At 29.4% G+C, this 26879-nt stretch overlaps 3 protein-coding genes across 12 annotated transcripts; 1 reads left to right on the forward strand and 2 right to left on the reverse strand.

Moving 5' to 3' along the window:
• Nucleotides 1–7187: 7187 nt before the first annotated feature.
• On the forward strand, nt 7188–14849 carry LOC149885399 (uncharacterized). 3 transcript variants are annotated; one of them, XM_090096054.1, is made up of 3 exons: nt 7188–7404; nt 13276–13380; nt 13513–13746. In XM_090096054.1, the coding sequence occupies exons 1-3, from the start codon at nt 7397–7399 to the stop codon at nt 13685–13687; spliced, it is 288 nt and encodes a 95-aa protein (XP_089952180.1). In that variant the 5' UTR covers nt 7188–7396; the 3' UTR covers nt 13688–13746. The 3 variants fall into 3 exon arrangements, 2 of the variants coding, with proteins under 2 accessions (XP_089952180.1, XP_089952179.1); XM_090096053.1 differs by having other exon boundaries at nt 7208–7462; nt 13513–13742; XR_016455015.1 differs by lacking the exon at nt 13513–13746 and adding an exon at nt 14762–14849 and having other exon boundaries at nt 7209–7462.
• LOC149885400 (uncharacterized) lies at nt 7716–10843 on the reverse strand. 2 transcript variants are annotated; one of them, XM_090096653.1, is made up of 3 exons: nt 10028–10843; nt 9589–9909; nt 7716–9295 (listed from the first exon to the last, which is right to left on the reverse strand). In XM_090096653.1, the coding sequence occupies exons 1-3, from the start codon at nt 10809–10811 to the stop codon at nt 7827–7829; spliced, it is 2574 nt and encodes an 857-aa protein (XP_089952779.1). In that variant the 5' UTR covers nt 10812–10843; the 3' UTR covers nt 7716–7826. The 2 variants fall into 2 exon arrangements, with proteins under 2 accessions (XP_089952779.1, XP_089952780.1); XM_090096654.1 differs by lacking the exons at nt 9589–9909; nt 10028–10843 and adding an exon at nt 9380–9527.
• A 3660-nt stretch (nt 14850–18509) lies between the features above and the next one.
• LOC145184144 (uncharacterized) lies at nt 18510–25742 on the reverse strand. 7 transcript variants are annotated; one of them, XM_090096463.1, is made up of 12 exons: nt 25678–25742; nt 22213–22305; nt 21827–21935; nt 21411–21515; nt 21215–21286; nt 20859–20942; nt 20461–20631; nt 19960–20064; nt 19600–19793; nt 19062–19221; nt 18775–18881; nt 18510–18645 (listed from the first exon to the last, which is right to left on the reverse strand). In XM_090096463.1, exons 2-12 carry the CDS (start codon nt 22300–22302, stop codon nt 18568–18570), a joined length of 1275 nt encoding a protein of 424 aa, XP_089952589.1. In that variant the 5' UTR covers nt 22303–22305; nt 25678–25742; the 3' UTR covers nt 18510–18567. The 7 variants fall into 7 exon arrangements, 5 of the variants coding, with proteins under 5 accessions (XP_089952589.1, XP_089952590.1, XP_089952588.1 ...); XM_090096464.1 differs by having other exon boundaries at nt 19600–19778; nt 21215–21298; XM_090096462.1 differs by having other exon boundaries at nt 21215–21298.
• Nucleotides 25743–26879: the final 1137 nt, after the last annotated feature.

Here is a 26879-nt window from a genome sequence, read left to right on the forward strand (position 1 = left end):
AAATTGAAAAAAGTACTACTTTTATGCCATTATAATTTTTTTCTGATGTATAATAAACTATGTATAATTTTAGAACTATAATCTTTGCCATAAAAGTAGAATTAAAATTTAAAAAATCTTCATTTATTGTTTAACAGAAAAAATATATACATCGTTAAAAATTGCCATTGATGGAAATCGACAAATTTTGGGCTTAATTAAAATAGTCAGTAAAATTTTCTGATACCTTGTACCAAACTAATAATGACAGCAAATAATATTCATGTATAGTATATTATTTAGCAAATAAAAGTTTTCATTTATTCAGTAACATGTTAAAATGTTTAAAATGCCATTATATATTATGACATAATCTTATAATTTAGCACACTAATCTCCGCCATAACTAATTTTTAGAAATATTTTTACATAAACTGATATTACAATAAAACATTTTTATTCAACAATGCAAAAGTAATGATGCCATCCATACATTATTTCAAATCAAAAAATATAAAATTGTCTTTTATTTGTGCTTTTAGGGTACAATTTCGGCTTCCCCAGAATTTCTTGAGCTCATGTCACAGGTTCCCATAACAGGAATTATGCTGAAATCATGCTGAAAAGTAAATTTATATATAAAAATAAAGATTAGACAGTAAACTAATCTTCTTCAACATAAAATTATGAATGTCTTAGATTATTAAATAAAAATAGGCTGTACATGTTAAGTAATGACTGAATATCTGATTAAATTCATAATTTAATATATTGCACATCATTGTTAAAAAATTGATCATCAACTAAACTAATCATAGTTATGATGGTTATTGACAATTATAAATAGTTTACTAATAATTTATTTCTCATATTTTATCGGAATATATATTGCCTCACCTGATGTCAGTCAATGTGTTGGATACAGAAGTGGATTGTATATTTTCACATACTTTGATTTTTCTGAAATTTCAAAAAAGGAATAAATTACAAAAATGTATGCTTCCTGTTTATTGTTATTGCTATTATTTCTTTTAATTAAAATTATATTTACTTTTTTTTATTAAATAAGCTTTCTTTAACTGGAATAACAAGCGTTCCATTGATATGCTCACTGAGAGTATAAGCAGCAAGACCATTATCTGTTATTCGAAAGGCATGGAAAGATCGGGTTCCTCTTATTGGATCAGTCATCTTTTGGTATCGAGTCTGTAGAAATGATTGGCATTGAGAAACAGCTAACTTATCAACATAGATGAATCTAAAATTAAAAATCATATTTATTCATTACTATATCATTTTTACTAATTATTTTTCATACTTTTTCATTCATTACCATTTTTTAATTATTTTTTTTTTATCATTTATTTTTTTATTTCAATTTTATTATTATTTTATTTTTGTATTTGAACAAATATTCATGATATGTTTGAAGTTGAATTGTAACAATGTTATTGATTCAAAATAAAATACAGTTAGTGAGTGTAAAGTACTTACTCTATTCCTTTAATCTTGTCAATACAACAGTTCATAATTCTTTCAGCATTGTTAAGAAGGTGTCCCTGGAGTGATAACTTAGACAACACTAGTTTCACAGTACCTCCAATACCGTCACATACATTTTTGCCGTGGCTTGTGGCAAAAAAATTCCAGGAGGCTTCTACACCAAAATCGTGTTTGTGGTTTGCAAGATTCACTAAGTTGTATCTAAAATCGTAGAAATGTATGCTGTACAGCTTTACAAAGGTTGTTAATAAGCCTATTATTACAGGTATAGATTACTCACCGATTTTTGTATTGTGCAGCTGATCCATCACTGAAATAATGAATGTGTTTCAATACTGAAACCAATGATTTGAATTTTGGTAAAAGTTCTTTAAGGAATGAGTGAACTGCAACATGGTTATGATCCATGGAGTTTGACAGTATGCAGTAACATTTTGATGTTAAGCCATTGGTTGTGTTGTAGTAGGCAGCAAATGGATGTAATGTCACTTGAGTGGCTGAGAAGTATGCTGCTTGTATGGAATTTTGAACAATACATGTATAATTTTCGGCAAAGTCACCTATAACCAGAATTTCATTTTGCGGTAGAGAATCCTTCAGATTTCTAAGGTATGCAGCTTGTCTATGCCTGACAAATTCATGAATGGATAGTTTCCAAATATCGAGACTTAAATTTTCAATGAACACATGTGCATCTTCTGTGATTGTTGTTAATTCACTGCGGTCAACATTTACCCATTGTTTGAAAGTGTAAGTGTCACTATTTGTAGCATATCTTTCCAGTTCCATCTTTACAGCGTTAACTCCGCCACAGTTTTCACACTTGTGGAGCATGCATTCTTCTGAATTTACACTGCATACTTGTATAGCCATCATGGTTTTTAGCTCTAAGGTACTATCAAGAGCACAAAGTTTGAGTTTTGGGTTTTCATGATACTGACATACGCAAACACTGTGTGTACCAGAAGACCCTGCCAAAACACACCATTTAGGCCTTAAACTGGCAAATGTGGAGAAACCAACCTTTATTTCTGGGTATTTTAATTTGAACGCAGCATAAAGTTCCTTTAAGTTGCATAGAATTAAAATTTTTTGTTTATGTGATTTTCCTACATCAGTATTAACACTAATATAGTCTTTCTTGCCGGGAAGTAAACGAGAATTTTCTTCATTTTCATAAAAATCTTTTATTGTTTTAGTAACATCAGGTGTCAACTTCTTTGGTTTGTTGTTTTCCAATATTCGATCTCCAAGTATGCCTTTTTCATCCCTTAGTTTTCTTGCCTCTCTTACCATATACTGTGTAGTGTTAAACTCTTGCATTGTAAATTCAAGTGTCCAATGTATTGGGACAAGTGTCAGCAATTTTATTTTTTCAGTTATGTTAACTTCTCTGTCATACTTCTCCCTTAACTTCATAACAAAATAGTCTAATGATTCTGCTTTAAGAGTTGTTTCTGCATCACTGGCTTCAATGATATTAACAGAGTTTACTGATTCATTCAGCCTTCGAACTTTAACTTTGACTCTACTTTGAAGTTGTTCATAGCTTCTTTTTTTGCTAATTATAGGGGAATGTCCAAACGATGTTAAACTTATGTTGAGATCTTCAACATTTTTTTTTATATGTCCATCATCTATATAATCAGGATCATTTTCTATTTCAACACTGATTCCATCATTTTTTGCTCTCAGCTTTCTTAAGCAGGGACAACATATCTTTTGGCCAGGAATTAGGGAGTTGTGGATGCTGTGATGAACAAGATTTATAGGGGTTAAATTCTTTTTAATGACCTTTGTGTGAAGATTCAGAGGATTACAACAGCTACGAAAATTATTGCCATAGTATCGAAAATATTCCATTTCATGATGAGTGCAAATTGTCTTCAAGTTTTGTACACTAATTCCTGTTCTCACGCTAAGCAAATATTTATGTTCATGTGTTATATCACAAACATCTGACTTTGAGACATAGGATAATTTGTGGCACTCTTGATTTAAATGATCACCTAATGAACACGTATTGTTAGTCATTATGCCTGAATAATAATAAATTTTTACTATAAACTAAGAGTTAATAGTAAAAATTTCAAATGCTTATAAACTAGTTTCTTTAGTGACTACAATGTCTTTAAAGTGTTTATAATAATTTAAAACTAAATATGTTTTTAAAGATGTTTTACTTCAATTTAACACATACTAACAAAAACCTAAGTACTTTATTAAAAAAAATTCTTTAATTATGGCTTAAAGTTTTCTACATTTTACTTTAATTTACACACACACACACACACACACACACACACACACACACACACACACACACACACACACACACACACACACAGATATATATATATATATATATATATATATATATATATATATATATATATATATATATATATATATATATATATATATATATATACCCAGCAAGCACACAACGTTGAAATAACGTTGATCAACGTCGATCAACGTTATTTCAACGTTGTTTCAACGTTGTGTGCTTGCTGGGTATATATATAAATATATATAAACGCTCATATCTTTTAATAGGTGTCATTTTAACATGTTACTGAATAAATGAAAACTTTTATTTGCTAAATAATATACTATACATGAATATTATTTGCTGTCATTATTAGTTTGGTACAAGGTATCAGAAAATTTTACTGACTATTTTAATTAAGCCCAAAATTTGTCGATTTCCATCAATGGCAATTTTTAACGATGTATATATTTTTTCTGTTAAACAATAAATGAAGATTTTTTAAATTTTAATTCTACTTTTATGGCAAAGATTATAGTTCTAAAATTATACATAGTTTATTATACATCAGAAAAAAATTATAATGGCATAAAAGTAGTACTTTTTTCAATTTAATGAAAATTGTTCAAGTTTTGTGTGCTGATATTTTTTTTCTGAAATCAAATAAATAAGCTGCACCTTGTTTTTTATCTAGGCTAAGTTACATTTATTTAGTAAATAAAAAAATATGCATTTATTATATTACAGAAAAAAGTTATAAACGTATTAAAATGCCAAAAATACAGTTTATTAAAAAGTAGGCTTCCATCGCAAATCTTTTAATGCCGATCATTTAGTAACGGATAATGCAAATGCATTGAAATTTTCAAATTGTTCATATTTTATTATTATTAACATAATTTCAAAAGAAGAGCAAAATCTGAGACATAGTGCCAACAACTTAGATGGAAAATTGTTGAAATCTACTGGAATGACCCTCCTGTAATAGCCAAGTAGGGAATCAAGCAAGTTAACTCCGCCCATGTGCTTGTTGTAGATAGTGACAATTCCCGGACAGGAAATGTTGATATGGCACATATCTTTTCTTGAAAATCTTTTAACCTCGATTGAAGGTTCACTTCCAATAAAATTGGACAGCAAGGTTACAACTTTGTTATCAAACCAGGAAACTAACGATACATCAACTCCGTCAACCTTGGCGACATGTTCGGTAAATGTTCCGCGACCTCTTTGTTTCATTTCCTTATCTGACAAGACTGGGCAATTTCCAACACGGTTCCTACGTGCAGTTCCAACCATTTGAATTCCCCTCTTGAACATATAAACATTCAAACCAATACTGTTGAACCAATTGTCAACATACAATTTATGATTGACGTCATCTGGCAAGACTCAGGCAAGGCGCATGACAACGTTACTACTTACCCCAAGGTCTGGTTCGTTCTCAAGGCAAATGTTGTCACCTCCTCCACAGTAAACTTCAAAATTATAGCTGAAGCCAGAGACACCACTCAGAAAAAAAACTTTAAATCCCCATTTGTGCGGTTTTTTAGGATTGTATTGTTTGATTGAATGTCTCCCTTTGAACGGAACAATCTGTTCATCAACCGCCAAACTTTCTTCAATTGGAATGCTGTTCAGTTATTTTGTTTATAAGAGGGCGAATCTTGAAAAGTTTATCATCTTTGTCAGCAGCACTGTTATCAGCAAAATAAATAATGCTTTTCAATTTTTCAAAGCGGTTGACGGGCATTATATTAGCTACATGAGAAATTCCAATGGAAGACGACCAATAATCTCTTGTGCTAGGGAGTTTGACGATGGACATGTACAAAACGCATGCAACAAAACTAATTATGTCTTCCTCTTTTACAGCAACTGGTTTTTCAGGATTGGTTTGCATGGAATACAACATTGACTGATATGCAATCTCTTGAAAAAGTTCTTTTGGAAAAAGACGATAAAAGTATGACAGTTCTGAATCAAGACAATCCAATAACTCGTCCATTTTTTGTTCATAGTTAGCTTTAAATTTGTGGTCTTCTTGTTTATTTTGAAGGTTTTCAGCTTTCCACAATGGCTGAGAGTTCTTTACAGGCTTTTTTCCATTTGTATTAGCCTTATTGGTAGATGGCACCACTGTTGCACATTGTTTTTGACCAGCGCCAAAATTTGTTCTTCTCAAGATTGAAAGAGGCTGAGTGTTATTACTTTCATCACTTTCATCACTGCTATCAATATCCTCACTGGAAGGAGAAATTGGTAAAAATAGTTCACAATCAGTTATATCTTCCTCATCGTTGGAATCTCCATCTGAGGAGTGGAGATCTAGGTTGTCATCAACGAATTTGATCGAGACAGGCGCCTGCACCCTGTGGATACCAGAAGGCTTTCTCCCATAGAAAGAAGTTGAATTGATTGCTGAAGATTAGAAGAAACAATACAATGGTTTTATAACAAAAGAAATAAAAATAAAACAAAATAAAAAATTACAAATTTTTTTCCTTAGATGCATAATGTATCATTTCTGATACAGTTAAAAAAAGAGTAATGGAGATATGACAGTTCATAAAAATAAGTAAACAAATACACAAGAGGGCTACTAATATGTATAAGAAACTTTGGAAATTTTTTGAGTTTATGATTAAAAGGAATCTTGCTAAACAAAACGATGTACTTACAAAAATTAATTGATTTGCCGCCAGATGCCATTTTGATAACACAAGGAATAAAATTTAAAGTAAAAGTTACAAAAATAATCTAAGTGCGGTGGCCACACTCACCTAAATTTAGTAGGCTTAAAATAATCCCATTTCCCATTAAAAATCTCAGCGCATTCATCCAGAGATACACAATTTATAAACTGTATCATATATGATACAGTATGCAGAAAGGGGTTAAACAGCAAACAAACAGTAAGCAAACAAACAATAAATCTGATGCGTGTATCAACATAATCTTTTTATAAATATGATTTTAATAATTCATTAATAGTATTTTATACCTCCTCCACTCAATGTTTTTTTTTCTAATCTATAATATAATTACTACAGAAATGCTTAACGTTTAACGTTCAACGTCGTTTCGTCATTAGTTACTAGGCTTTGAATTAGTTACTAGGCTTTGAAAGAGCGCGTTCTTCAAATGCACGCGGCCATTGGAGAAAGATCTTTTGAGCGAGTTAAAACTTTTTTCCTTTTGGAATTTAATTATTAGTTTAGATATATTATATAAAGAATCATATTAAGATAAATAACCATCGTCAAGATCATAAGATTATATTATAATTGAAGTAAGTATAAGAAATAGTTATATATACATTTTTATTAGATAAAGTAGAAAGGATTTAAGTTTTTATTAGATAAAGTAGAAAGAATTCAAAGTAGAAAGGATTTTAATTTTTTAAATCGTTTATATTTTGTTTGTTTTAGTTTTTTTTTTAATTTTTTTTTTTATTATTTTAGTTATCAGAAGGAAAATAGGGGTATGGATGTTATTTAAAGTTATACTAATGCTGTTTCCATAAAATTGTTATTTTTACTTTGAAATTTCTGTCATGCTATTAACTATTTTTGTTCTTTTTTAGAAAATTTAGAGAAAAAAAAATTAAAATTTTGTGCCAACACTGACAACGCATGTCACATGTTATTGTATGTAAAGGTTAAATGTTGTTATGAAGATTACAGTTCTTATGAGAAAAAAAAGAAGGTAAAGAGAATTGTTTGTAGACATATTTTGTATCTTTTTAAATTTTCTTACGTCATTTTTAGAATTTTTGTTTGCAGACGTTTATTGTTTGCATATATCCTTTTTTGATATGTACAGTAGGGTGTCCCAAAATTATACAAAAAAACACTTTTTTTTAAAACTCCTCTTGTACACCCAAAATTCCTTGTCTATACTAAGGCAGAAGACAAATACATGCTAAAAAACTACTCTCAGATCATTTTAAGTGCTTACTGTAAAATTCCAAAATCTCTATTTTTTAGCTTTTCAAAATATCAAAATAAAATAAATAACAGTGTGATTATTTTGTCCACTAATATATATTTATATTATCATATAGAGAGCTTTAAATATTTATAAGTTCTTTTTGAGTTACATTCTTTGTTACTTTTTTTCTCTCCTCTCTTGCTATCAATAGTATATTTTGGCGCTGTTCTTCCTTTTGAGAATATTTAAAAAAGTCGTTTATTAAGCCAATGTTTCTTTCAGCGCAGTCATTAATTACACTAAGTCCTTTAACAAAAACTTCAAAAACACCATATGATTCAGTTTTTGAAAAGTTGGGATGAGAAGAAACCCAATCTTTAACTTGATTTGTGATTCCAAGGCGTAAAAATATAAGCCAGCTATCAGCAGTAACAAGTTCTGAAAGCTTGCTGTTTGGTAAGATTAAAACTGGATTAGGTTTTTCCATATTTATATTTTTTTGCTCTGGAACTGGAAAAGAAATTAACGAATTCAAAATCTGATACTTAACAGACATTTCCAAGTGAGAATCAACGAGTGAAAACACAACTATTGCTGGAGAAAGATACCACGAATGTTTATGAAAACTTTTAATCAAAGCATTACCAATATCAGCATTAAATTCATCCTTGATAAGATATGCTGCTTTAAAAGCATTAAAATCATTAAGTACAGCGTGTTGAGCGCATCTAGATTTAAGGTACCATGGAGCATAAAAAACAGCAACAATAAAGGCACATGTTTCTATTTCTTTTTTATTTTCATCAGGTAAAAAGCTTATAACAGTGGATGTCATCTCTAGTGAAAGAATATACAAAGCATCCGCCATAAATCTTGCTTCGTGACAAGCTCCAGGTTGATGAATTTTAAATTCTTTAAGCTTATCAGATTCGACGCCAAAATAAAAAGCCAAATATTTTACAAGGTGATTATAGTCATTTCTTGGAAAAATTTTATTCTCTAATGAATACTTTGCATAATCTTTAGCTGCTAGCGCCAAGATGTGAAGCTTGCTACCTATTTCGAGCTTGTTCCAATCAAATTTTTTCAGTTCTGGAACTCTTGAATTCACAGATTCATGAGAAGTTTCCCAGTTTCTTTGAAAAGCCAAGTACATAGATTTACTTGGACCCTTAGATTTAACTTTAGTGATAGCCTGTATTGCATGATTTATATGAAGTTCATATATGTGGTGACGACACATAAACCAAAACAAACATTTATTAAGAATTCTACTTATTATTATTATAGCTCCGTTTAGTCTACCTGTATTACTTGATGAAGTATCAGTACAGACTCCAATTATATTATCCGCTATTTCAAAGTACTCTAAAATGTTTTGATTAACAATGGCTTGATTTTTTCCTTTAGTGCTCTCTACAGGTATAATTCCAAGTAGGCGATCGTCTTTTGTAGTAAATTCAGGACTGGTAACAGATATAGCAACCCTTTCCTTCTTAACAGTAGTTTTTAACTTTTCCTCTATTTCTTTTACCAACTTACTGTCAAAGTGCAAGATCAAATTCTTTCCTGCCATTTCTTCGTAATAGCTTGATCTGATGGTGGTACCTAAATTAAAAAGAATTTATTTCTCTTTATAACTACTATTGATTGTTTTAATATCAGGGTGTTAGCCAAAATTAAACATTATACCACGTTTTTGCTGTATTGGGAATATTTATTGTTGTTGTTCAGGAAAATATTGGAAATTTTCAAGAAATTGTCCTAAAAAACTCAAAATAAGAATCAAAAAAAAAGTCATTGATTTTTAGGAATTTTGAAACCATTGTGAATTCCCCAATATACACCTTTGGGCTAGCTAACACCCTGAATATAAATATTTTGAATGTAAACAAATCTACCTAAATCTTCAATATACTTGAATCTACTTCTAGCTACTGAGCTTCTAGATATATTTAAGTCATTGACATTTCCGCCTAAAGCTTTAATAACAGCTCCTAGAAACATTGTTTGTGAGCGAATGCTGATTCCGCATCTAACACTAACAGGTGTTGTAGCTAATATAAGATTGTCTCTGTCAAACTCTATTGCAATTTCTGAACAGCCCAACTTAGAGTGTTTTTGACGCTTTAGCTTTGTGTGTGTTGGAAGCTGGGTTTTACCCCTTTCTTGAAAATCTAAATCACTATCACTAGAAACTGAAGATTGGTGAGCAGCAGAACCTAAGTAACAAAAAGCAGTAATTACTTTATAAAGCAAATATAAATTTTAATTAAACCATTATTAAGAATAATTATTTAAAAGTTTTCAATTAAAGTTACAATTTGAGATATCATTTACCTGATGCCTCAAATTCATCTGAGTTATGAGAGATCACTTCATCCATTTCAAAATCAACTTTTCTATCCAATCCAAAATATTCATTAACTCTACATTTTTCTTCATAAGATCTCATTCTTTCATACCTTTTAATTCTTCTTTCAACTCTTTGCTGCATATCAATGTCATATTTATCACTTATTACACCTCTCCTCATTGTTCTTTGATCTTGAAGAAAAGCCAAATCTTCTATAACTGCATCATTCGATCTTGGCATATCTTTATCTGATTTGATTTTATCTTCTATGTTGTTTTGAGAAATATCAAATAAATTCTCAAGAAATTCTTCAAACCGATTTTCGTGATTTTTTTTGGTAATTGTGTTCCAGGAAAGATAACTTGTATTTCGCATAGAAATGTACAGTTTATTTAGTTTAATAGATTTTTTAACAATTTGTACTTCAGATATTATATACTTTCCAAAACCAGCATATTTCCATATGTTTACAACTTTTCTAAGGCAACATATCTCCATACTTTCATAACAAAAATCTTTGTCATGGCAAACCATATCCCTACTCCCACTCTTTGTTTTGCAAGAGAAATTTTCTTGAGTAGACTTGAACCTTTTACTTTTTTCTGTAATAACATACTGATAATATCGTAGAACTGTTCCATTTGTTGGTAGTTGATGTATGGGAAAAACAGAAATTGGACTTCTGAGAATGTAAAGTGGTCGACGCGGGTTTAAATTAACATTATAGTTGGATTTTTTTATTTTAGCAGTCTTCTTTCTTTTCGCCATAACATAAATATATTTTAATTTTTTTATAATTAATTTTTATCAACATTTAATTTGTAATAATAAACTACGCAAAATATTCTTTTGTAAAGAGTAACAGTTTGATTCGTTGTTTTTTTATCAGAAAAAAACGATTGGCTTAAGTTTGTTTACCTTATTTAATCAAGATTGCGGCTTTCAAAGTTGGTGTATTCACAAGTCGATATTTTAAATAAGATAAAGTTGGTTTAATCAAAATCAATAATTGCAAAGAAAACAACTAATTGTCAAAAAAGTACAAAACTAATACTCAAATAATTATTGTATTAAAAACATATCAGTATATATATATATATATATATATATATATATATATATATATATATATATATATATATATATATATATATATATATATATATATATATATATTGTTTTTACAAGTTCTTAATATTTAGAACAGTGATCAAGAAAAGTGTGATAATACTAAGTTATTGAGTTGCCACCATATCCTACTACAAAGCTACCAATATTTTTTTTAATGATTACAGATGTTTAAACTATAAAAAACTACAGTTATTAGAATTGTTAAAAGAGTAAGTTTTTATTTAGAAGAAGCGGAAATATTTGAGTTTAAAAAAAATCAGTATATTTAATAAAATCCCTTTTTTCAAATTTCTACAGTAAGCACTTGAAGTGATCTTAAAAACCTTTTTTCAATACTAGTGGTCTTCTATAAGTGTATAGACAAAGAATTTGGTGTGTACAACTTTTTTTTTTTTTTTTCGTATTTTTGGGACACCCTAATGTACAGTGGTGGCCAAAAGTCTTGGAACAACATATTTTATGTTTTGAAATCAATATATTTGTGTGAAAAACAATTTATTAGTACATTTTTTTATTTTTTTCAATAAAATAAGTGTTTATAACAATTTCAAAGATGATAGGTACATGCACATACATGATTAAAGTTCAATATTTAATGGAAGCATAGTTATTGTCAATTACCATTTGGATACGTTTTGGCATGCTGTTAACAAGTTTTGTACAATAGTCTGGTGTAATTTCATGGCTCCACACTGATTTGATTGCTTCAACTAAATCATTATAGGATCTAGGCTTTTTGGCAGCAGCTTTTACTTTCATAATATGCCAACAATTTTCAATAACATTAAGATCTGGTAATGATCCAGGCCGATTTCCAAGGGTTTGAATTCCTTCATCAGCAAACCACTTCTTTACAATTTTGGCTGTGTGGCATGGTGCACCATCCTGTTGGAAATAAGTGCAGTTCAAGATCTGCATGAAAGGTGGCAACTTCTTCTTCATAACATCCAAATAGACTTTGCTGTTTATTGTGGTATTCTTGGGCATTATCCATAATGGCCCACGTCCTTTGGCAGAAATAGAACCCCAAACCATACAATACACAGGATCCTTGACACTGCTAACTGTATATTTTGGCATATATCTACAGTTTTTTGGTCTTCTTACAAAGTTGTTTGTAACATTAAATTGTTTAATACATGTTTCATCAGAAAAAAGAACTTTAGACCAATTTTCTCCAGTCCAATTTTTGTAGCGCTGACAAAATGTTTTTCGATCTTTTAGGTTTTTTAATGATAAAAAAGGTTTTTTTGCTGGCTTGCATGCCTTCATTTTGAAATCAACCAAAAGCCTTCTTAAAACTGTTCGGTCACTTACTTTTTTCTCAATAAAAATTTCTTTTGAAATCTCATGTGCAGATAGCCGTGGATTTGCATGGCTGATCCGGCCAATAAGTTTGTCAGATCTTGAGGTGGTTGCTCTGGGCCTGCCTGATCTCATCTTTGAAGTAAAATTTAATTGGGGCTCTTCTTTATGCCTTTTTAAAGTTCTACTTACAGTTGATAATGAACAACCAAGCTTTTGAGATATTTCTCTTTGAACTAAACCTTGTTCATATAATGCAGCAATAATTCCTCTTTTTTTAGGTGAAAGTTCTGGCATAATATAGCTGATAAATTTTTATACTAAAGATAATAAACGATAACAGTAAAATAAATAAAAAAATAAATAAGTTCTAAGTATTTTTTTAAACAACATTCTCTTTAAAAATATACCTCAAACCTTCAAAATTTATACTTTAGATCAAAAATAAATTTTTTTGGTCGTTAAATGTTTTGTTCCAAGACTTTTGGCCACCACTGTATGTGTGTGTGGTAATAAGTGCTTTATAGTTTTTTTATCAATGTGTTTTTATAATAATGTAAAGTATTTTTTTACTGTTTGTGTATGTGTTAATATGTGTTACATAATTGTTTTAAAAATGTGTTTAAATATGTATATAAGGTATTTAATTATTTTAGTATATATTTAGCCTTATATACATATTTAAACACATTTATTGTGCTTATAGTTTGTGCATGTTTATATTATGTTCTTTCCATGTTTTTAAAGTGCTCTGACTTGGTAAACATCTACCTGAAAATCAATTATTGTATTTTAGAGAAGGAGCAGAACATATGGCTTTAGATCGTGCAGCTCAGCGTTATATGCACCTAATGGCATGGTTTAAGTTAAATACTGAAAATGAAAGAGCATATTGCTATTCGTATGTAAACATTCCTTATCACTGTATATTTGATGATAAACATTGTAAATGGAAGGTTCGATAAAGGGATCGTAATAAGGTGATAGTAAGAATGTATAAAGTTAATCCAACTGGAGAATTGTTTTTTCTTAGACTGTTACTTTTGCAAGCAAAAGGAGCAACATCTTGGGAGGATGTGCATACTGTTAATGGTATTGTCCTTGAAACGTTTTGTGAAGCATGTGTTTTGAATGGTCTGTTGCAAGATGATACTGAATGGCAGAATACTCTTTTTGAGGCGGTTTTAACACATGCCAAAGAAAATTAGACAGTTGTTTTCAATTATTTTGACCTTTTGTGAACCTGACAATCCTTTCCATCTCTGGAATACATACAAATTTTTTTTTATCGAAGATTTCATTCACCACTCAGTCCCACTTCTAATAGCTGAACAAGCTACTCTTCATCAAATTGAAAAGATTATTAATCAAATGTGTTATATAAAACCATATTTGTTTATAGTTGTATATATGTTTAAATTATGTTGTTTCCATGTTTTCAAAGTGGTGTGATTCGGCATTATGTTGAGCAAGATTAATAACCTTGCCAGCCAAGCGATGTACTTAAAGCAGAGTTGTGACATGGCAGCATATAGTGCTAGGCGGAGTTACTGCTTTGGAGCTAGGTTGTGTTGTCTAGCCTTTTTTAATTATTCTCAAAACACATAATAATGTCTGTTAATGTTTAGCGTAATGTGTATGAGATTATGCAGCTTTGATCTTTAAATCTAGGGTGTTTTCATGTCCTAAATTTGAAGTAATTGAATAACTAATATTGAACATAAAAACAAATATACTTTTATGTATTTTTATGTTCAGTTAAAAGATAAATATAGTTAACTTTAAATTGGTTTTCTAATTTTGCCTTTTATATTTTAACTTGGTTTGTTATCTTCACTGGATTTTAGGATCAAGGATGTTAATATTCTATTGTTATGTGTTATTGTTGTGATGTTTTGTGTTGGTATTCATTTTTAACAATAGAAACCTTCATGTTGGTGACTATTGTAAAAAATGAATTATAGGTTGTTTCATTATCGGAACTTACTGCTTTTATTTATTTACTAAAAGCCAAAACAACATTATGCTAAAAATGCAATTTATACCTTAAATTGTTTTTTTTTAATATATATATATATATATATATAGTATTGTTAATCCTTTTGTACTTCGAAACAGATTTTATTGTTACATTTTCAATAAATGTTTATATTAACTGCCATGTCAAAATGGGTTACTATAAATAGGTAAATCGATTTTCAGTTTTTATGTGGTGTTTTATTTTTTTCTTTTTTGTTGTTTTAATTATGGTATTGTAATTCCTTTTTTTTTTTTTTCTTTAGGATTTACGATTGACGCATTTATACGATTTATAAAAAGAAACCTGATTACCTGTTATTGTAAAATTTGGTCAGTTAAAATGATATAAATGTATGCAATTAGTTCAATTTTTTTTAAATTTTTTCTATTTTATGCCTAATTATTTGCTGTACGTAATTTAGGGAATCTTTTTAAATGGGTGGTTAATATTGTAGTTTAGCGCATTTTTCAATTATCGAGATACTTTAATTTTATAAGGTTTTTAAGAAATTAATTAGCTTCGTTTGCATTTGCAACACTTTTGATGAAAGAAAAAATTCTTATATATGTTTAATTCTTATAAATATTAAAAAGAAAAAATTCTTATACACGTAAATCATTGTTTTACATTTCATTATTCTGGTAAAAGGTCTTCATCAAAAACTTGACTACTCTTAATAAAAATAACTATTCTCCTGATCACCATTAAGGCAAAAACGGGAAAGGGAGGTCTATTATTAGTGTCAAAATATTTAAGAGAATTAAATTTCGAGTAATAAAAGAAATTTTTAGTAAATGGTAGTAAGTTACCGTTTACTAAAAGCTATTGAAACAAAGAGGACATACATATAAAAATGGTCAGATTAGTGCCTTACATAGTAATGGTCAGTTATTTTTAATAAATTTATTTGGCTGTGTGCATTTAACTTTTTAAAGACAATTTCCTGTTTTAAAGAAAAATGTATCAAGGGGATACCAAAAAATTAATAAATCATGTATAATTTACGTTCGCTTAATATTAATCTTATTAATTAAAGTTCATGTTATAAAAAATATAACAAGAATATAGCCTTACTTTTTCGTCAATTTAAAGCATGATAAAGTGTTATTATTTTGTGTTAGTAACTAAAAACATATTGTGTTGAACTTAGTAATGTCGAGGAAAATGGTTCTGCCTTACACTGATGTGACTTACGTCAGTTGTAAATTACTTAAATAATGTTGAATAATTGGTAAATTATTTTACATCCGCATACTTATTTTAATTTTACAGATGGTTTAATTTTTTCAATTTGAAGGCGTTTTTCTAAAATGGTGTAGTTAAGGTTTCGCAACTTTAAATTGTGGAAAACTGCCACTATAAATATGGTCCGTCTGTTAAGTAACAGACCGACCATAACCCGTATTACGGGTTATTTTTTGCTAGTAAATTTAAATCATTATCATCTCCGGAAAACTCATACGATAATACTTGTTTTTCCATTTTTATACTTAATATTTAAACCTTCACGATAAAAGATCAGTGAAACAAAAGAAAACGTGTTTAACCCTTTAAAATATTAATTATATCATAAATTAAAATAAAAATGCTAAAATTAATTATGTTAACTTAGTACTAGACAGTTTGCGGGACAATTGCAGAACAGTTTACAGGACCTAACTTCACGCTATGGAAACATGTACTTACCAGGACGACGATGAGTCAGGGATTAGAGCCATTAGTTAAACGGATTAAGATTTTAAAATGTATTTCGTTTATGTTTTTTAAATATATTGCTGTTTACATTTTCTTGTGTTTTTTTGTGCATTTGGTAATACATACTAATGCTCGGGGATTAACTTTGCTTATTCTGATATTCCGTTTTCTTTTCTTTTATCTATAAGTGGCTTTCCTAAGTACAATATCGTGCATCTGTTTTCGAACGCATTGTATTCTTGAGAATGCCACTTCAAAATATCAGTTTTGTTATCGCTATTCATTGTTATAAGCGTTGGGTGTGGATCTATCGGTAGTGCGTCTTTATATTTAATGTCTGTTGTTAAGGTTGGTGCTCCTTCTAACAGTTTTTTTATTATTTGTTTAACTCGTAGGTGTTCGAAAACCATTTCGTCGCACCTATAAGCTATACAATTAGCTAGCATTTGTAAAAAAATGGAGAAGGGTTTGGACCAGTCGGGTAGTTAAAGTTACCAATTTCATGTGGTAAGAAATGCAGTTTTGATCATTGTTTAGCCATAGGCCCAACGTTGTATGCAACATTGGGCCAATGTTGTATACGAGATTGAGCCTATGTTGTATCGGACTTTGGGCCAATGTATTTTGCAACATTGGCCCAATATTGTATTAAACATTAAGCCAATATTGCATCCAACATTGAACCAATGTTATTATATAATGATATTTTATATTCAACAGAGGATGCGTCGGGCCGACTTTGTGAGCTATCAGGGTAGCTCTTCACTAAATATACAACAACGGTTGTTGTATCAGCACAATGTTTTACTCACCATTGAGTTATTGATCTAAATAGATGATTTTTATCATCACAATAAAACTTATAGACAAATAAAAACGAAATTTTATGATATAACTATAAGATTTTCTTCCATAACTTCGATTTAACTAAGATTTTATTCCATAACTAACTCCGTTAAACACAGTCCAAACATAAAGAAAAGCACAACAAAAAAGTTTTTAATAGAACAACTCCCTAAAAATTATTGAGTAGTTTCGACTGAGTTACTTTTTATCAAAATGTATTTAGCTATTGATCTGAGATGCCCACGGCTATCCGCTTTTCTTCCGCTATCCCTATCAATTGCCTGCCTGAGCCATATTTTAATTAGATCTTCTAATTCAGAATCTTTAGCTGTAAAAGATTTACTTGTCTTCACAGCTTCTGCAAAAGAATTATAACTTTGTTTAATTATGGACACAAAAAAAATAATAAATTTAAATTAACTGTATAGTGCACAAATTAATGTAAATAATTTTTCTAAACCACTTACCAATAACAACAAGCCTAATCATCATTTTACCAATTCCGACTTTTTTTTCTCTTCCGGTATAGTTTAGCTTCAAAGCTAGACTATTAGTAAAAACTGTTCTCAATATGCAGCGCATTGAATCTCCTTCATCTTTTCCACCAATTCGTCCCAAATAATCAACCTGCATGTAGTTATGTATAAGCTAGCTATAGATATGGCTACTTTTGGTTGGATTTACTCAATAGTAATCCGTTAACTAAAAATCATTAAATTTAAAACACTTTTAAAATGTTATGTTTAAAGTACATATCCCAGCTAACAATTAACGTTCAAAAAACGTTCCCACAACGTTCGTTTAGGTTTGCGTGACGTTCGCCGCGAACGTTAGGTGAACTAACTTCTGTGAACTCCGAATTACAGTTCTTGAACGTTCAATACGAACGTTCAAATACCAAACAGCGAACGTTGACATAACATTCAGTGCAAACGTTATACGAACGTTATTTTGACAGCTCTTGAACGTTCACCTTAAACATCATATAACGAACACTGAACGTTAACCCAATGTTTTTCTTTTTTTAAAAATTCATTTTAAACGTAAAAATGTATAGGTTTAAACGGACTTCTGGTTTAAACCTATACATTTGCTAGTTTAGTTTTAGGAATAAACAATACAATGTTTATTCTTAACATTAAACTAACGTTTAGAATCAACAGAATCCTTATTTATTTAACCAGTACAAATTTACCATGTTTTTTAACTGAATTACTTTGAAAGAAAAGCTTATTTGAGCTGATTTTACCATGATTTATTACAATTTTTATTCATTTAAATAAAGTCATAACTGGATGAGCTGTTTACAATTAACAAAAATATTGTCTCTCGCAATAAAATTTTTTTATTCATGATCACTTGTTAACTTGTTAGTACCCTTTATGGTGTTAATTAGTACCCTATAGGGCACTAACAACAATTACATCAATTTAAATTAAATCTAATTACAAAAAAAAAAATCAATAACATAAAATTTATTTTATTTAATTCCACAACCAAAAACGTACAAAGAATGACATTTTAACATTAATCCGTATCGTTAGAATCGGAACTTTCATGTCGTATCAACACATCCTTGCTCGGAGTATTTGCTGCAATTTTTGCCTAAAAAAAATTAAATAAACACTTTCTATCATAAAGACTGAATGAAACACACTAAGATCAGCATTAATAGTAAAAATTTACTATGAATGAACTTTAAACACAGAAAAAAAAGCAATTAAATTCATGTACCTCATAGTTAACTCCTCCTGGTCGATTAGGAGCATGCTTTAAAACCTCCCTAATCTCTTCCTCTATCTTTTGCTCGTTAGCATCTTTGATGATCTTTTTACAAGCTTCTAAATGATTAGTTTAAAATGATATATTTAAAATAGTTAAGAAAAGTACTCAAAAGGTTAACTGCATAACTAAAAACCTAAAAACGTTTATGGTTCATGATTGTTTTTATGACAACTAAGCATTTCAATCATCGCATTTTAAAGTAACTTGCCTTATAAAAATTTTTGGATAAAACTTACTAATCACTACTTGGCATAGTAAACAGCTTTCAAATGATAGTTTTCCTTTCCTGCCATTGAAACTAAACAATGACCAAACTGCGTTTACTGCTGTTGTGCGCATAATGCGCCGAACTGCATCTTTACAATTCCGGCCACCAAGACTTCCAAAATAATTAATCTAAAAAGCAATCATTAAATCAATATTTGTGTAAAGTAGCAAATAAGGTAATTTAAATTGTTATAATAAAATTATACCTAAATTGCTAAATACGTCTATAGTAAAATTTCAAATTGTTATTTGTAGGCTTAAATATACTTTCATAACATAATTCTCAGTATATAGTTTGTCAAGTTATGTGGTACTGGCTACTAAAACTGTATGAATTTCATTGACAAAGTATGGTGATAGAGAGTCAATGGACGATAATATACATTTACAAATATTCCACAATACTACACTTTATAGCACTTTTGGTCTGCTGTCAACTAGAATAATGCATAAATAATGTAAATTTAACACAAGTAGTCTTAATTAAAACAAATTAACAGTAATTACCAGTTTTTTGCGATAACTAGAGTCCTTTAACTTTATCTCAAGCTGTCGCAATTCCTGTTCATTTTTGATTTTCTGGGGTAACACATCGTCAGAAATATCATCCCTGCTTACAGCTACAAGACCTCGAAGCATTGCCTTAATCTCCTCTTGATTTTCAATAATGATGTCTAGTTTCATAGCTAAATAGGACAAATCTGTAGTATCGTTAAAAGTATAGAACAAAGTATAATCTACAAACATTAGTCAAAGTATGGTTTTTTTTTAAACGAAATCTTCATCATTAACAAATAAATAAAATCAAAAACACTACATGCTTATACTAAAAAGACAAAAAACTTATATAAATTGAAAACAACCCACCATTTGTTCCTGCAGTATTGTCACCTGCTCTACCACGAGCAAAAGTGTTGCTGTCTGTCAAACAATTGACCATTGCTCCACCAATACATGGTCTTCTGATACTGGCTTTAATATAAACAATATTTTTTTGTTTTTTTAATAAAAAAATATTTGCCTCATTGAAATTTTTCTTATCCGATAAAACTCAAATGGTTTTCCGTAAAGGACGTTTGCACTCTTTTTCAGAAAGATAAACCTTTATTTAAAAAATTAACAGAAGTAAATTTCATTTTGAATATAGTTTTATTTACTGTAGTTTCTTATTCTGTCAAAAAGTCCATACATACTTTATGGAATTGAATTTCAACATTTTAGAGTCAAGCAGATTTGGGCTTCAAAACTTGTAAGCCGAATGATAAGTAAAAAAAGACCATCAAATTTCGTTTAATTTGTAAAAACCATAAGTACTTTTGTTAAAATTTTGTTGCAAAAATAAATTAAATTATTTTATTTTCTACCAACCATTTTCACTATGCATCCTGTTAGTTGTTGCAAGATTTTGACTTACAGATGTAGAAGGTTGGTAAATAAGGTTTGCAGCAGCTGACACAGAAACAGCTGTGTTTCGCACTTGATGCAACACTTGAGACGAAACAGCTATTTGTTCCTTCGAATGTAGGGATGTATTTTTTCCTTTGAAATAAACAGTTTCTTAATTACTATTATCATCCAAACCCCCATGTGTGGAAACATAGATGTGAAACTTAAAAATAAAATAAAAAATCTCCATGCTTAAATCAGGTTTAATAGTATAGATTACAAATAGCACAGTGCTAGAAACTGGCATTTGCAATAAACAGTTGAATTATGAATTAAAGTATTGCATTATCATTAATAATAATATCGAATTAAACTCTTGCCACTGTTCTGTTTTGCACAATATTTTGGTGCAGATGGAAGAACAATTTTTGTGCTTGGAAGATCATGGTCATCAAAAGAAGTTTCTATAAAAGTAATAAAATTTGAGTTACAAAAGAATGGAATTTAATTTAATTAAATTCGTGCTAAAATACATAATTTAATCAATAACACTCCAGATACATATACATATGTCATAATAGTGAAAAAGATAGCCCTATATGTCATATAAGTCATATAGACAGATAGTGCTATATGCCATATAAGTCATAGAGACATATAGTGCTATATGTCATAATAATGTCAACACATGTTAAATATTAAATACTTTACTATTAAAACAGAAACTAACTCTTGCCTTTGTTTTGTTTTATATTATATATTGATGCTGATAAAAGTTTGATTTTTTTGTTTGGAGGACTGGGATCACCTAAAGAGGTTTCTGTAAAAGTAGCAATAAGAAAGTAATAAAATTTGAGTTACAACTGCATGGAATTGTAAATGCTAGTGTAAGTAAAATCGTTTTACAATAAATAATTTAATCAAATACATACCATCTTCAATATCAGAAGAAGTGTCTTTGTTTGTATCAGTGTCTTCCACATTTGACATTACTAAAGCTCTCTTAGCTAAATCTGATGCCTTGCTATAACTTTCCACTGGTAATATATAAATTTAAATATACTATCCCTCTAAGACCTGATTATTATATTTTAATATATTTAAAATAATGATGTAACATTATTGTATTAAACATATATTGAATCGATTGGATATTTATAAACAATGTTGTAAAATAAAATATTATATTGTTATTGTATATATAAACAGCGGATTTTTCACAGTTTTTTATATAAACACAATGTTGATGCTGTAAAAATGCACCATTACCATATTCATTTTGAAATTCCATTTATATCATATAACAAAATAAAAAACATTTAACCAACAACTTATTTAAAGTCTTTACCTGCTGCCCCAAAAGTCCTAATTTTGTATAAAGGCCATTTTGGATCAGGAAGTTCACTCTTTTTCACTCTGCTCACTGGATCCTTTCTAGGCCAATAACCAAATAGTTGCTAATAAACAAACAGAAAACCATTTCAACATGCATTTAATAACATTTTGAAACACAGTGAATTATCTCGAACCTATTATCTCGAACCTCAGAGGGACCAAGAAAAAAGTTCGAGTTATTCTATAACATGACCTTTTTCCAATAAGTAAAAACAATTTGAGTTACCAAAAGTTTCGATCTCAAAGCGGGGTTAGAGATATTGAGACTTTTAATATTACAAAAATATTACAAAACAGATAACTACACTGCCTTATTAACTAATTGTAGTAATAATATACCTCATTCTCGTAAACTATCCAACTTTTCGGAATTACCTCTACTGATTGCTCATCAATAAACTCAACAACAACGAAGGGACCGCTACTCATTTTCTAAACAAGAAAAATAAGTTATTGTTTCTTAATAATAACTAAATTTCTAAGTTGATAGTTAACTAAATAATTAAAAAACAAACATTAAAACATAAGCGAATTGATTCAGTCACATGAGAACAACTTTTTTTTTAAACATATCTTTTACATATTCAGTTTTACATGTCGTGTAGCAAAGTCAGAAGTATAATTTTTTTCTTATTTTCTTTTTGAATCATAAAAACCTTGCTTTTTATGGCTGCTGATAAAACAACTTCAATAAAAGAATAGTCAAAATTTGCAACATGAACTCCAATAAGTCTGGAGTCACAAGGCATATCAAACAACGACTTTGTTCTTTGAAATATTCTACAACGATATTGTTGTAAGTCAAAATTTATATTTTCCCCTTCTTTGCAAAGAACTTCACAGTATCTTCCATCATGCAACATATAGGAATTATTGGGGCGACTCATGCAAAATTGTTTAGTGTGCAATTTATTCTGTGGGATGATAACATCCATTTCACTAAGACGCTTAACAACCTGGCTAAGCGGAGCTCTACCTGATCTTACCCTTTTTTTTAAAACCTGAAGATAGTTTTCAAAACAAAAACCACTGCACATATCTACATTACCATATCGTTTAGCAACTGCAACTAGGTGTACTAGACTGTGCACATTATATACAAGAAACTGAGGTCCATAAAGATCTTTAGCTTGATCAACAAAATATAAAAGTAATTGATGTGCATAAGTTTCATATTGTCTAACCAACCTAGTACTGACTAATATAGATAAAGCTACACTTAAAATTAAAAAATGTTGAAATAGGTCTTTTCGCAAGACGCTTTTCAGAACAACTTCACCAGTATACAATAAAAATTGCCTGTACTCGGTTCCTTTCCAAAAATCAATTTCATCAAGAGAACGCGGCTTCCTTACAAAGTCTTTAGGAACACATTTTTTTAATTCATGCAATTTTGCACTAATGTCATTCTTATGAGCTGCAGAAATTTTTACTCCTTTTTTGTCAGTATCTCTATTCCAGGTTACCAACAATTTTCGCATTACACCAAGACAAGACTGATGCATATAGTCAATTGGAAAATCCTCAACCATATCTATAGATAAAACACAAAATGGTGATACCAAACCAGTAAGGTGATGATTTGCATCTGATTTTTGACGGAAAGAGCAATTATCTCTCAGTTGCAGTCCAACAATTTCTGGATAAGTCATTCGTCTTTCACAGTAAAAACCTCTTTGGTTACACTTGTCACATCCATTGTAACCAGAATAAAGTTTTACACACTTTATGAAACTTTTAGCAGGTGTATCACAAACAATAAACTTTAATAATATGTTTATTATTTTTGCATTATACTCCAATCCATTTTCAAGCAAACACCTTAGTTCTTCCACAGCTTCATGTAAAAACTGGAGATTGTCAGGTTTTGTTTTACCGTAAGTCAACGCTATGGGAAAAACTATGGGAACAGAATTAACATTAAGAATAGCACATAAAATTGGCCACATGCATGCTTTTGTGCTCGTAAAAAGCGGAAGCCCATCTATGTTCAGAGCGATTTCCAAGTCAAATAAATTGTTTAACTTGTCCTTTTCTTCAAGATGACATAGTATTTTTAGCAAATTTTTTTTAATTCCTAGATAAACATATTCCATACCAGATTTGCAATCAATCTCCACAGTTCTGCATGTTTGCAACAGAGTTCTTACTGTAGCTGGCAATTCAGGGTGCCCATTAATTTTTAGACGTTTCAACAAATCATCACCAGCATTGTGTTTTACATCAGGGAACAGTTGCATCCATTCCTTTATACTGTCACTGAGTGGCATGCTGTTTTTATCAGTTGAATCAGAATCAGAATCAGATTGAACGGAAAACTCTTTTTCTGAGTTGTACTCACTTGAAAGTAATTGTTTCTCCACATCTACACAAATATTACTAGAACATGCAGTAGCCACACCATAATTGCTACAACATGAAATTTTTTTTTCAAAACAATATATCTCAGTGTCGCTGTTGCTTTGACTGTTGTTTTGCTGTTGTGATTGTTGCTGAAGAGACCTCTTAGCTGCCATCCACTTTCGTCTGTATATCTGACGATGCAACTATTTATGAGTATGATCATATAATAAATATGAATACAACATAACTAGTGGTTTCATTTAAAGAAGAATTGATGTAGTAAAAGATAATCACAAAAATTTATATATATATATATATATATATATATATATATATATATATATATATATATATATATATATATATATATATATATATATATATATATAGATCTCTATAAGTCATCTCTATAAATCTTACCGCATCCTTTTTGCTAAAAAACACTTTTTTTTAACAAAAAGGATGCGGTAAGATTTACAGAGATGACTTATAGAGAACTATATATAAATTAAATTAAATTTTGTTATTTTTTAAAGGGAACCACAAAACTCAACATTATAGATCAGAATGATCATTTTTTTATTACTTCAGAATGTTTTCATTTGCGTTTTTTTTACTGTTTTATACTGTTTTTATTATGGATTTTAATTTTTTTTAATATTATTCATTCATGTTTGTTTTTTTATTTATTTAACTATTTATTTACAAAGCGGAGTGTACATAAATAGACTGATTTAGGGAGAACCCTCAAGGAGTAGTACACGCATCAACTGATTTAGGGAGAACTTTTATTTATATGATTTAGTTTCTATAAGAAATAATAATCATAATTAAACTTAGAATAAGAAATAATACTCTTAATTGAGCCTATGAATCATATATGATAAGTATTTATAATTATATTTATAAGTATTATACTCAATTACAAGTACTAATGCTTATTCTGTATGCATACAAACAAATTATTTGTTTATGCATATTACTTGCTTAATAAACAAAATTTAGCAATATGATACTGCTAAAATTTGACAAATTATATGCATTACATAAAATTTGTCAAATTTTATGTAATTTAGCAGTATGATATCATACTGCTAAATGATATCATACTACAAAATTGTATATCAGACTACAAAACTTAGCAGTATGATTTCATACTGCTAAATTTTGTTTAATAAGCAAATAATAGCGAGTAATAGGATTATTCGTACATAATGTTTGGCTAAAGACTTTACCCAAACGTTTGACTAAAGCCTAGAGCCAAACATTATGTACGAATAATCCTATTATATAAATATAATTAAATAGGTATTATAAGTACTATTATAGTGGACAACAATTAGCATCATAGGTTTAATTATAAGTATTATTGATAAATATTAAGAAATAATTTGTTTCAAATTTCTAGAAAAAAATTTGTTATGTAATATGTATTCAAAATATCTTAAAATAGATTTTTACCTTGTTTGCAAAAAACCTTACAGAATACTTCCTTTCGCGTGACTTAAGTAAATTTTTTGGAATGTTTAAATAGGGAGTAATCGGGAATGAAGAACTCGCGCAACCTAATATCGAGTTTCATAATTACAAAATTTAAGAGAACTTTTACGGAACGTTCATACAACGTGCTCGAACGTTCACAACGTTCGTTGAACGTGCTCGAACGTTTTGTGTTAGCTGGGTATATGTATAAACATAATTTTTGAAATAATCTATAAATTTTATACATTTATGTGTAAAAGTATAACCTCTATTTTTACAAATTCATGTTTATATAAAAATGAATAAAAGGTATTATATAAAATGCATCAAGATAATATATTTACCATATGTTTAAATATTTTCTTGTCTTTCAACTTTTCTTCTAAAGTTATTAAATTTTCTACTGTGTCTAGTGGCAATGAGACTCCAGCAGGCGAATCACTAACTGGCATATCTGTTGCCCTTCTGAACCATACTTAAAATCAAATTTGTTGTGTTTTGCAACTCATGTGTTTCAATACTTGCTAATTGAGCGAACAACGCCTGCATATCTTTAGGTGATGCAATGACATCTGGAAATAATAAATGTAATAAATATTCTTAAAAAACTATACAAAAGAAAAACATTTGAAGACATAAATGGAAAAACCGGGCAATGTCCGGTTTTTCTTATTTTGAGAAAATCTTTTTTTGAAGTTTTAAATGCTCCTTAGAGCGTGATTAAATTAGAGTTGAAAAGCCACTTTGAAAAGTACTGGAATTCTTTTCAAAGTGGCTTTTGGACCACATTTCGCTTTTATGCTGATGCAGCACACTTATGATATCCAGCAATTGCACCTAAAACAGATGCAGCACACTTAAGATATCCAGCAGTAGGAGGAAAATACGTACACTTAGACGGAGCAAATACATGGGAAAAATTTGTAAATTTACTAATGGTACAATCATATCTAAAATATGGAGACAAACTATACATATATGAAAATATCCTGTATTGGTAACAAAAGATGTATACGATAAACAGAATACAACATATAATCCAACAACAGGTTACACATTTACACAATTACCAAACTAAGACAGAAACAGATACATGTGGTTCAAAACAAAATACATATTTAATAACGAAATAGTACATATGCTAGGACCAGAATTATTCATAAAAGCGAAATGTGGTCCAA

Source organism: Hydra viridissima, unplaced genomic scaffold (genome assembly GCF_058129835.1).
Source record: "Hydra viridissima isolate aposymbiotic clone 2 unplaced genomic scaffold, HvirCarnegie_v1 scaffold_8, whole genome shotgun sequence".
In the NCBI taxonomy this organism is placed as follows: Eukaryota; Metazoa; Cnidaria; class Hydrozoa; order Anthoathecata; family Hydridae; genus Hydra; species Hydra viridissima.